Source organism: Salmo trutta, chromosome 26 (assembly GCF_901001165.1).
Source record: "Salmo trutta chromosome 26, fSalTru1.1, whole genome shotgun sequence".
Classification (NCBI taxonomy): Eukaryota; Metazoa; Chordata; class Actinopteri; order Salmoniformes; family Salmonidae; genus Salmo; species Salmo trutta.
Window position 1 is genome coordinate 17,606,544 of NC_042982.1, and position 13,095 is coordinate 17,619,638.

The 13,095-nt window shown below is 44.9% G+C and overlaps 1 protein-coding gene across 11 annotated transcripts in view; it reads right to left on the reverse strand.

The window, feature by feature from the left end:
* Window positions 1–13,095, reverse strand: part of LOC115163287 (neurobeachin) — a 284,645-nt gene that overhangs the window by 173,355 nt on the left and 98,195 nt on the right. For 4 of the 11 annotated variants that reach the window (XM_029715035.1, XM_029715041.1, XM_029715040.1 and 1 more), the window contains exons 26-36: window positions 12,932–13,085; window positions 12,102–12,125; window positions 11,798–11,978; window positions 9,730–9,839; window positions 9,392–9,457; window positions 9,138–9,306; window positions 8,347–8,459; window positions 7,866–8,197; window positions 4,453–4,604; window positions 1,977–2,103; window positions 1,051–1,164 (exon numbers count right to left, since the gene is read on the reverse strand). In XM_029715035.1, coding sequence (XP_029570895.1) covers window positions 1,051–1,164; window positions 1,977–2,103; window positions 4,453–4,604; window positions 7,866–8,197; window positions 8,347–8,459; window positions 9,138–9,306; window positions 9,392–9,457; window positions 9,730–9,839; window positions 11,798–11,978; window positions 12,102–12,125; window positions 12,932–13,085 — 1,542 coding nt within the window. The remainder of the gene's footprint in view (window positions 1–1,050; window positions 1,165–1,976; window positions 2,104–4,452; window positions 4,605–7,865; window positions 8,198–8,346; window positions 8,460–9,137; window positions 9,307–9,391; window positions 9,458–9,729; window positions 9,840–11,797; window positions 11,979–12,101; window positions 12,126–12,931; window positions 13,086–13,095) is intronic. The other 7 variants (XM_029715046.1, XM_029715045.1, XM_029715039.1 and 4 more) reach the window with 3 other exon arrangements.

Genomic DNA, 13,095 nt, shown 5'->3' on the forward strand with positions numbered 1-13,095 from the left:
GTGGAAAGCAGCATCGTTCTTGTTCAGGAAGAATATGTTGAATGCATGAATTGACAGCATACTGAGAGAATAAATAGAATAGAGGAACTGTGTGTGTGGCCCTATAACTGGAAGAAAGCAGCGGCAGGTGGCGGCCTGTCTTGTTTGAGCAGTGTTGAGATGAGTGTTGCAGCTAAATATTGTTAGGTATTGCATTTTTTGGTGGATTTTCTTTTAGTTTCACTGGTGTCGGTGTCACCGTTTAGAGCCCAGATAGTGTCACACAGCCTAGTAAAGTTCTTCACGAGTTCAACCAAACCTGAATACACGAGACCCGACCCGGGACCTGAGCGGGTCCAAAATGTAAACTTTTCCCTCGGGTCTGGGTCGGGTCCAGTTTTATTGTCATCGGGTGTCGGGTCTATGTAATTACAGCTGATAAACCCTAGTGGACATGAATGGACCCGACCCTGGCCATAGCATATTTATTTTACTCTAATAAGATTAATTTATTGACTTATAGAAGGCCTAGCCAACATATAAATACCTATATGTTAACTAGAAGAGCAACTTGGTTGATAAACATATTTTTGTCACTCAGGTCCAAATCAGGTCTGGTCTAGACCCGGACCCATTAGGGTACAGGTCGGGTATAGGTCGGGTTGTCGGGTCAATTCAGGTTTGGGTCCGGGTCCCGCTTTTAAAAAATGATTGGGTCTGTTCATGTCCGGGTCTGGTTGCTCTACAGCTTAGTGTCTAGTAGTATCTATCTACAGACTGGGAAGAAGGGGGCATGCAACCATACAGGAAGCATCTAAAAGCAGAGACATACTGCCTTGAGCCTGTAGCCTATCCACCAGTATAGAAACATACAGAGACAGACAGACCGACAAAGAGCGAGAGAGAGAGCAAGAGAGGAAAAAAAGAGCAAGAGAGAGAGGCTTGGCCTAGGAGGGAATAGCAGCAGAGTGTGTTCTGCCCCTTGGCCTCCTGGGAAGAATACGAAGGTGAAGGGATGAGTGCATCAGTGAGACAGTGACACCTGTGTGAGTGATGTTAAACAGTGCTTGCCTATGACACTGGCCTGCACCTCTGGGGGCCATCTCTGTCTCTGTCTCTGTGTGGCCCCCCGGCAGGGACCAACTAAAGACTCTCAGATCCTGGTCCACCTCACAGAGCAACGCACTGAAATACACAAAGATTGCAGCAGTCACTAGGACTGAGTCCCAAATGGCACCCTATTTCTTTTATAGTGCACTACTTCTGACCAGAGGCCATAGGTCTATTGTCTATTCAACAAGCTACATGTCGGTCTGACTGGACTGAAATGAGAGTTCGGTATGATCACACACATCTCTGCAACCATGTGAGACACACGCACGCACTCACGCACGCACGCACGCACGCACGCACGCACGCACGCACGCACGCACACACACACACACACACACACACACACACACACACACACACACACACACACACACACACACACACACACACACACACACACACACAGCTCTGCAACTTGCCACTTCCATCATTGACTCCACAGTTACGTTAAGTGACGTTGGTTACTGCCATGGCAACTGATTTGCAATTCCTTTAGAGGGGGACAGGAGGGAGAGAGAGTGAGAATGTGTGTGTGAATGTGTGTTTGTTTGTGTGTATGTGTTGAGGCAGTGGGACTGGGAGACAGAGAGAGAGAAGTACGCAGGCTCTTTGCAGCACTAGAGATGTCTGTCACAAACCATTACAGGAGGTGGGGACGAGGAGTCAAGGTCACAACAGCATCCACACACACCTTAACGCTACACACACACAACATTTTCTCTGAATTACCATTCACACAACACCACAGGCAGTGGTTACATGCTGATAGAGAAAGACATGCACTGTTCTGTGGCTCCAGGTGATATATGGTGAATATGTCTGCAGCACTGAAATGAATAATCCGCCTACTACACACACACAGTACTGTCACACCCTGACCCTACCTCATGTTTTCCACTGTGTCTTCAGGCATGGGCGCCACTGGCTGGACAGCGGGCAAGTTCTTACTGGTGGCCCCGTTGACGAAGGATGAGGAGGAGGTGGAGGAAGAGGAGGCTGAGTCTGTAGCTCCTGCAGGGAACAAACACATCAACCAACGTCACACTGGGAGAAGTATGGGAGCAGAAGTATACAACTTTATTATATAACCAAGTATACAACTATACACTAACTCCATTATATACCTAAGTATAGAAATACAATACCGGTCAAAAGTTTTAGAACACCTACTCTTTCCAGGGTTTGTCTTTATTTTGACTATTTTCTACATTGTAGACTAATAGTGAAGACATCAAAACTATGAATTAATACATATGTTCAAACACATTCAGAAGGAAAGAAATTCCACAAATTAACTTTTAACAAGGCACACCTGTTAATTGAAATGCATTCCAGGTGACTACCTCATGAAGCTGGTTGAGAGAATGCCAAGAGTGTGCAAAGCTGTCATCAAGGCAAATGGTGGCTACCTTGAAGAATCTAAAATCTGTTTAACACTTTTTTGGTTTCTACATGATTCCATATGTGTTATTTCATAGTTTTGATGTCTTCACTAGTATTCTACAATGAGAGGAAATAGTCAAAATAAAGAAAAACCCTTGAATGATTAGGTGTTCTAAAACATTTGACTGGTAGTGTATACAGTATACAACTCCATTATATACCTAAGTATACAACTATGCAGTATACAACTATATTATATACCCAAGTATACAACTATACAGTACAGTATACAACTCAATTATATACCAAACTATAGAAATATACAGTATACTCCATTATGTACCCAAGAATACAACTATACAGTATACAACTCCATTATATACCCAGGTATACAACTATACAACTCCATTATATACCTAAGTATACAACTATACAGTACAGCATACACTATACAACTATATTGTATACCCAAGTGTACAACTTTACAATATTCAACTCCAATATATACCCAAGTATAGAAATATACAGTATACAACTATGCTGTATATTATCTACCCAAGGTCTGTTTCAGTTACAGGGACGACCTGTAGGAATGACATCCGCCTCGGACCATTGTAAGTATATGAATGTCTAATGTCCAATTCACTATAATCGGTTGGGGCGAGGGGGTGACAGAGAAGGAGGGAGGGGGAGAAAGAGAGGGAGAGGGGAGAAAGAGGGGGTGGGAGAGAAGGATTATAGATGGAAAAAGAGGGAGCGAAAGAGAGAGAAGGGGGAGGAGGAAAGACCCTGGGTTTAGCTGAAAGCACACTTTGACTCTGTCACATTTCTCACATTCCTGCTGAGGGGATAGGAGCGTTTAATAGGTGTTGCAGCTCTAATGATCTCTGTATTAAGTGGCTTCTTTCAGAAGCCTGCTGCATCATGGGACCCTGGGCTCAACAGCACCGAGCAGGGCCTTAGGGGAGAGGACAGTCAAATGGAACGCTATTCCCTGTTTAGTGCACTACTTTTGTCCAGGCCTACTCCTATATTCCCTATAGTAGTGCACTATGTATGGAATAGGGTGTCATTTGGGACGCAAAATGCACTACAACTACTACTAGACTATAGTATTTTGGTCTGAACCACCACACAGCAGTGGGTCATAGTACTGTATAGGCAGCATGGTCATGTAGAGCAGTAGAGAGTGCCCTCTGGTGCTCAGTATGAGTTTCTACACTCCATTATTAAACCTCAGTTATCCAGCCGACAAACAAATTGGATGCGTCCCAAATGGCACCCTATTCTTAAGATAGTGCACCACTTTTGATCCCTATGGGCCTTGGTCAAAAGTAGTGCACTACATAGGGAGCCATTTGGGATGCAAATTCTGCTCCTATTCCTGGACTGGCTTCAAAGGACACATTCCAGACCCACTGGGTTATTAAGATCTGCAGTAATTACTCAAATTAAATACTAACGAACTCCAACGAGCAACAGTTCCCTGGAAATAAACCACATTACCGACCGAACACATTAGTAGAGTGTTATTAGTAACCTCGTGGGTCTGAGACCCTGTTTACCATCATTCAGAGGGCTTGTATGTCAGGCTGAATCTTAAATCAACCGCTGTCCCTTTACCCCTACACCTAGCCCTTACCCCTACACCTATACCCTACCCCCTACACCAAGCCCTTACTCCTAGCCCCTACCCTTTACTCACTAGCCCCTAGGCACCTCATAGACAAGAAAGGATCAGATAGGTATAAGCAATAATATTGGTATGGTAGTAGTAGCTCCCTGTTATTCAGCTACTGTAGGTTAGGTGGAATTGTCACTAGTATTACTCATATCTACCCACTACTTTCAAGTATACACAAGTGGCTAGGTGTTAGGGGCTAGAGAATTGGGGTTAAAGTGGGATGCACGAGAAGGCTTAGTCCCAAATTGCACCCTATTCCCTACATTTGACCAGGGCACATGGGTGTAGGCTACCGGTGGTGTTGATCATGCTCTTGGGGGTGTGGGAGGCTGCAGCAAAGATGTTGGGGGTGGAGCCGGTTGCCAGGCTGCTGGAGGATGCGTGTCCAACCGTGTTCACAGCCAGACTGCCTGGTGGAGGCTTCTTCACTGGGACCACCACACTCCTATACAGAGACACACACACACACACACACACACACACACACACACACACACACACACACACACACAGAGAGAGCAGCTGCAGTAAGTGAGTAATGCTCCTATTACGTTATTAAGAGAAATATTAAATCATTAAGAAGAGATATAAATACATGGATATAAAAAGACTGTTCTATGTGTGAAGACACTTCTGGTTTCCTCTTATGCATTTATAGCCACTAAAACACATCACATGAGGGAGGAAGGCAGTAAATACTGCCAGCAGGTTGTGCATCCCAAATGGCACACTATTCCCTATAAGAGCCCTGGTCAAAAGTAGTGCACTATATAGGGAATAGGGTGCCATTTGGGATGGAACCAGGGTATTTAGATGACCAAACTTGTGACCTTCCCATAGTCCACTTGGAGAGCACAGAGCATACATTCAGACCACTGGGATCTACTGCAATTGTTTATTCACTTCTGATGAACAGCATGACACACATGCATGCGAACACACACGCGAACACACACACACACACACACACACACACACACACACACACACACACACACACACACACACACACACACACACACACACACACACACACACACACACACACAGGGCCATGTCAGTATGCTGCATATTACAATATCTGAGATACTGATGGTGACAGCGTCATTTATTCAATACATCTGTGTACTGCTGCTTTGGTCTAGACTAGAGATATCATTGACAGCAGCCCATCGCTGAGAAAATCAGCTATATATTTTATATTTTTTCTGAAGGTATTCCTCGTTCATATTGAGTTATTTATCTAATAATTTATAAGAGTAGGAACACAAACAATAAAAACACTGACAGGTTGAATGAACAATCACATGCCTTGATCCATCACACATCAGATTAGCACGAATTCACATCTGTCCCTACTGTAGATGGAATTGAAAATAAAAAGGGGAAAAGCTAAGATCAGGATGTGTGCAGCTATCCCTGTGTGACATGGTTACGGTCTGATACTGTATGTTGATCCAACAGGAACCTTTTATATGAATAATTGATTATCTGAGTGCTCATGAATAATGCAAAGATTATCTAAGGCATAATTTATTAACAGGGGTGTGTTTAATAGGGGCTGCTGTGAATAAAGTGAGGATTAATCTAGTAAGAAATATTAAAGAACAGGAGGTGATGACTGTAGATACATACATTTATATACACACACACATCCTCAATCATATAGATATACTACGGAAATAGATTCAAAAGATTAAACTTCCTAACATAATCAGCTCAATTAAAACCAAACAGAATAAATCAGTTCTTCCTTCAAAATGGAATCACAAATACAGAGCTAGACAGCATCCCCTGTGTTACTGTTACTGTCAGACAGCTGTACTAGAGAGAGGGAGACAGAGAAAGAGAAAGAGAAAGAAGGGAGGGAATTTAAAGGTGCATTCAGATCAGCCGTGCACTGGTCCCATCTGGTCATTCAGTTCTGGGTATTGAAGTCTCTAATTGAAAACTCCACCTCAGAGAGACTATCAACCAGAAAGGCCAGGGGACTCAGCCCTCCTCTCAACGCTCTGAGCCTTTTCTTTGTGCTCTGTTTTGATGTTGTCAGTCCCTATCAGCCTCAGGCCTGACAGCCCAGCCGTCCTGAGGCCTAGTCAGTCTAGCAGCTCATTCTGCTGGTAGGTGGAGAAGAATTAGACACAGCAAATTGAGGCTGGATGACATTAAAGCATGAAGGAGTCGTATGTGTGACCTGGACACTGTGTGTGAAAGCATTTCAAAAATAATACAGAGAGCTCTGGCAACTCATTTCAGCCTGCCAGGGCATATTAGGGCTGTGAGTGGTGAGGAGACAGGCTAGGGCATGGGGAGGGAGGAGGGAGGGAGGAGGGAGGGGGAGGGGTAAGATGGGACGCCGCTTCTGTTTAATCAGTCATCAGGGCCCAGGGGACCTCTGCAGTCCTTCAACTGACCCTTCATCTCCTCCTCCATCTCTCCTTCCTCACCACCTTTCCTCTTTCCTCCATCTACTTATCGCTTCTGTCCTCCATTTTTACCTTCATCACAAGTGACACACACAGCAAACAGGCCCTTCCGACAGCCACACCAATCTTGACATGGTTCAGGGGTTTGTTGGTACAGAACGTTCACCAGACAGAAAGATAAGGATTCTGGGATGTGAACCCTGACCTCCTGTCAGCAGCAGGTTACCACAGGGACGGCACACAGATTACTGGGTTCTTATCTACTGCAGGAATGTAAACACACAACATACACAAGCCCTTTCCAAAGACACACACACACACACTCCTCCCCATGGGGGCTTAGCGAACTGTACCAGATGTCTAACATGCGAGTGATGTTAAACTGATAAACTGTGGTGTGTTGAGTCTGCTTGACTAACAACTCACATTATATTTCTGTCTTGAAGCATATGTACTGGTCATCAACACATCAACTCCTTGTTAAGAAAATAGATGTTTTACTGTCACACACACCGGATAGGTGCAGTGAAATGTGTTGCTTTACAGGGTCAGTCATAGTAGTACAGCGCCCCTGGAGCAAATGAGGGGTAAGTGCCTTGCTCAAGGGCACATCGACAGATTGTTTTACCTTGTTGGCTCAGGTATTCGAACCAGCTACCTTTCCGCTCTACCGCTAGGCTACCTGTACCCTTAACACAATATCTTACTGTGGCGCTCAAGTTGTCAAGCATGTATAGTACCAGTCAAAAGTCTGGACACACCTACTCATCCAAGGGTTTTTCTTTATTTTGACTATTTATTTTGACTATTTTTACTAATAATAGTGAAGACATCAAAACTATGAAATAACACATATGGAATCATGTAGTAACCAAAAAAGTGTTAAACAAATCAAAATGTATTTTATATTTGAGATTCTTCAAATAGCCACCCTTTGCCTTGATGACAGCTTTGCACACTCTTGGCATTCTCTCAACCAGCTTCATGAGGAATGCTTTTTCCTTGAAGGTGTTCCTACATATGCTGAGCACTTGTTGGCTGCTTTTCCTTCACTCTGCGGTCCAACTCATCCCAACACATCCATATGTGTTACTTCATAGTTGTGATGTCTTCACTATTATTCTATAATGTAGAACATAGTAAAAATAAAGAAAAACCTTTGATTGATAAGGTGTGTCAAAACTTTTGACTCTTACTGTATAAGACATGCATAACAGAGTAGCCTCCAGTACAAAGAGTGGAACTGCATGGTTGTGTGTGTGTGTGTGTGTGTAACGTACCTGTCAAAGGAGTGGAACTGCATGGGCAGCATGGGGGAATGGGTCTCTCTCTGTATGGCAAAATCAGGGTAGGGGAGGGGCTCTGGTCCAGGTTCCACCGCCTCTACAGGCCCAGCAACTAGGCTCTTCAGGATCTTTCGGACGTTGATGTTTGATTGGCTGATGGAGGAGATGGAGGAGGTGGTCCTTAGGACCTCCAGGCCAGGCGGCTCCAAGAGGGACTCTTGACTATGCTTCTCCCCAGAGGAGAGGCTGCCGAGTAGGGAGGACATGGCGTCAGCTCGCCCGGGACCTGAAGTGTCCAGGTCTGCCCCGTTTAACACACTGGCCATCTGGAGGTGGGGGGGGGGATTAGTTTACTTATGTACTCTTGTACCTGTACTCTTCCTGGGTTTATGCACAAACACACATTATAATACAACTCCAATCCACTATAATGGAGCAAAAAAAGAGAACACAGTCTAGTATCTAGATGGGCAACCTGTTCCTCTCCAATGCCAGAGTCAGTGTGCGGCAGACAGCCTCTCTCTATGTGGAGCTCCTCTACAGGGGTGGGGGGCTCCTTACTTTGGTCAGGGTACGCCAGGGGGGTCTCTGGAACACACACACACACAAATATGTGATGCATTGTGGGTTAATTGTGATTGACTGACCGATCTACAAATAATAATGAGTAGTCATTTAAGATGCAAGGTGATTCGTAGATCAGCCAGTCGGCAGTTGCTGACTGCAATGCAGTTGATGTCGAACAAGCCCCTTCTCTCCTTCCTCGTTTAACCTCTTCTAACTTCCATCCCAGATAGACAGACATCTGCCATCTACCTGTTGGCTGGAAACTCTCTTCCTGGTGATATTATTTATGATGGCGGCGAAGTGTCCTTCCCAGAAGCCTCTCTGATTCCATCCTCCTGGCTGATTGACTGGCTAATGGACAACGACAGACGGCTGGAAATAGAACAAGCCTCACAATGCCCCAAACCCTCAGCATCTCTCTGTTTTTCTCTCTTTCTTTTACGCTCTCTCTCTCAATCTATCTCTCGATGTCTTGCTTGCTCTCTCTCAGTGTGTGCCCAGTGGGATGTTACTGTTCATACCACAGAGACCAGGGCTGCCTGTACAACTTTCATACACCCACGTTCCCTTCCCCTCTCACATTTCCCCTCTCCACTTCCATTCCTGTTTCCATATTTAATTCTGCACAGTGCAATTAGTGGATCACATTAATTAATCATAGACCTGAGAGGATGGGAGTTGAATAACAAAAGCAAGCACCTGTGCTGGTAGATGAGTTGATCTCGTGGCGAATGCTGTATGCTGATTGGCTGATCATCCTGTTGGTCTCTCTCTGTGGTTCCAGGATGTCCCTGTACTTTGACACCATGAGGACAGAGATAAAGTAGACCACCGCTAGGGCCAAGAACTGGGCCTGCTTGCTGTCATCCTGGTGGGGACACATATACATGTTACACAATCACACGCACACAAACATGTTACACACGCACCAGCACACAAACAGTCATACTCACCACATCCCGGAACACGACAGCTCTCAGACGATTGATATCGACATCCTGTAGAAGTCTGTCAGGGTCCTGGATGGGAGAAAGTTACTGAGACATTTTCTGCTGTAGGAGATCTAAAGTGAGGAGACTAAGGGAGTCTGACATCATAGTGGCCGTGTAACAATCTGTTTACTTAGCCGCTATCGTAGCATCCATATTACATTGCGTGTCACACTTAATGATCTTCCACACACCCCCCACTTATAGTTCCTGTATGTCCGGTGTCACAGCCACCCATCAACTGTACCATTATTACCAACTTTATATGTATTTGTAAATGATGAGGTTAGGCGAGGACCTACCTTGTTGGCAGATGCTGCACCATACAGGTTGTCCTGGCTTTTACTGTTGGTCCCTCTGTCCCTCTGTCTCTGTCTAACATCCAGACAGTTCCTCACTGCTACACAACACACTGAGAGGACAGACAGACAGACAGACAGACAGACAGACAGACAGACAGACAGACAGACAGACAGACAGACAGACAGACAGACAGACAGACAGACAGACAGGGTATCAGAAGCTGCATCTTGAAACTCATTAAAAAAAAAAGTAAAATATATATTTTTTTCCTTTATTTAACTAGGCAAGTTAGTTAAGAACAAATTCTTATTTACTTTGACGGCCTAGGAACAGTGGGTTAACTGCCTTGTTCAGGGGCAGAATGACAGATTTTTAGCTTGTCAGCTCAGGGATTCAATCTAGCAACCTTTCGGTTACGGGCCCAACGCTCTAAGCAGTAGGTCACCTGCTTGTCTGATCACTGTTCAAGCTGCCAGGCCAGAGTCATGGTGAAACAAACAGCCAGACAAGTTTCACACTACAGATGATGATAGTGAGAGAGAGAGAGAGTGTGTGTGTGTGTGTGTGGTGTGTGTGTGTGTGTGTGTGTGTGTGTGTGTGTGTGTGTGTGTGTGTGTGTGTGTGTATGTGTGGAAAATTCTCCCTCATGGACAAAGTCTATTTTAGGCTTAGGGGTTAGGTTTTGGGTTACAATTAGGGCTAGAATCATGGTTGGGGGTTAGGTTTAGGAGTTAGGGTTAGGGGCTAAGGATAGGGTTAGAGTTGAGGTTGAGGTTAGGTTTAAGGTCAGGGAAAATAGGATTTTGAATGGAAATAAATGTTAGGTCTCCACCGGTATAGTAAAACATAAGCTGTGTGTTTCAAATCAAATCAAACTTTAAGTGTAGACCTTACCGGTGGGGACCTAAATGCTTACTTCCAAGCCCTTAACCAACAGTACAGTTCAAGAAAGAGTTAAGAAAATGTTTATAGACAGGGGGCACCGGTGCCGAGTCAGTGTTCGGGGGTACAGGTTAGTTGAGGTAATTTGTACATGTAGGTGGAGGTGAAGTGACTATGCATAGATAATAAACAGCGAGTAGCAGCAGTGTACAAAAGGGAGGGGGGCTTATGTAAATTGTCCAGTGGCAATTTTATTAATTGTTCAGCAGTCTTATGGCTTGGGGGTAGAAGCTGTTGAGGAGCCTTTTGGTCCTAGACTTGGTGCTCCGGTACCGCTTGCTGTGCGGTAGCAGAGAAAACAGTCTATAACTTGGGTGACTGGAGTCTCTGACAATTTTATGGGCTTTCCTCTGACATCGCCTAGTATATAGGTCCTGGATGGCAGGGAGCTTGGCTCCAGTGATGTACTGGGCTGTTCGCACTACCCTCTGTAGCGCCTTACGGTCAGATGCCGAGCAGTTGCCATACCAGGCGGTGATGCAACCAGTCAGGATGCTCTCGATGGTGCAGATGTAGAACCTTTTGAGGATCTGGGGACCCTTGGCAAATCTTTTCAGTCTCCTGAGGGGGAAAAGGTTTTGTCGTGCCCTCTTCACGACTGTCTTGGTATGTTTGGACCATGATAGTTCGTTGGTGATGTGGACGCCAAGGACCTTGAAACTCTCGACCCGCTCCACTCCAGCCCCGTCGATGTTAATGGGGGCCTGTTTGGCCCTCCTTTTCCTGTAGCCCACGATCAGCTCCTATATGCGTGTGTATGTGTGTGTGGTGAGTGTAAGTGTGGATTTGTTCTGAGTTACTTCAGAGCTAGCTTCAAAAGTCTGGCCTTTACACAGACAAGCTACCTGACTGAACTACCAACCACTACAGCAGACACACACCATTTATGAAAATCATGACTCACCAAAGCACATTTACAATCTAATAGCAGTGCATTTAGAAAATTAATTAGCTAGGTTGACCATATCAAAGAATTTCATGGAATACTGGAATTACTGAAATGATAGTGAAATGATTTTGCCACTGCATTTACTGATCTCATGAATCATCTAACATGACAGTTAATGTGTGACAAGTGCACGCGCACAAACACACTCACACACGTGCACGCAGGCACACTCTTACCCAGTCGAAGACACTGTCTCATCAGGCCTCCAGAGGACATGTTCTTCTCAGCCTCTATCTCAGAGAAGTTGAGAGAGCTGGCGAACACCAGAACGTCCACCATGGCCATCAGACGGGACAGGAAGGACACAGCCGTCTCTGAAGACATGCCCTGGGTCGCATCGATGTTCTCCAACTCAGCCTGATCACAACGCAGGGGTTTGGGGACAGGGAAGACAGTCATATACACTCAAGAAACAGAAATACTAAATATTGCTCTATTGTACCTGAGAGAATAAATGTTTAGAAATAAAATAAAACTTACAGCATATGCACTAACCTGGGTACTCTGGCCATGCACACAAACAAACAGAAGAAAAAATAACAACAGATGATTCAAATCAACAGATCCAATCAGCAGGTAAAGCACATTCAATCCTTAACACACATAAGCAAAACACACAGAGGAAACCATCACCAACTTAAACGACTCTGACAAAGTAAAATTCTCATTAGCTGAATATATAGCAGAATGAAGCTGAGCAAATGAAAACGGCTACAATCAATAAAGGCAATCAACTAGTCCTGTTTCCTAGAGACCGATCATTAATTAAGACATAAACATGCAGTTCTTAATAGCCACCACTAGATGGTAGTGTGGCACCACAGAGAGGCTGAATGGCTTACAGAAGGAGAGGTGGCAGAGAAGCTGACTGACCGACTTACAGGAGGACAAGTAGTAGAAAGACAGACTGAATGACTGACTTACAGAAGGAGAGGTGGCAGAGAAGCTGACTGACTGACTTACAGGAGGACAGGTTGTAGAAAGTGACTGACTGAATGACTTACAGAAAGAGAGGTAGTAGAAAGTGACTGACTGACTTACAGGAGGACAGGTAGTAGAAAGTGACTGACTGACTTACAGAAGGAGAGGTAGTAGAAAGTGACTGACTGACTTACAGAAGGAGAGGTAGTAGAAAGTGACTGACTGAATGACTTACAGAAGGAGAGGTAGTAGAAAGTGACTGACTGACTTACAGGAGGACAGGTAGTAGAAAGACTGACTGAATGACTTACAGAAGGAGAGATGGCAGAGAAGCTGACTGACTGACTTACAGGAGGAGAGGTAGTAGAAAGACTGACTGAATGACTTACAGAAGGAGAGGTGGCAGCGGAGAGCAGAGGAAGGATCCCTCCACAGGCGATGATGATGTTGTCTACCATCTGAGAGAGGAGGTGGATGGTGTTGTGGACAAAGATGATGTTCTCATTGCTGTTGACAAAATCCATGACGGATTTGGTTGAATGGCTGCAGGGAG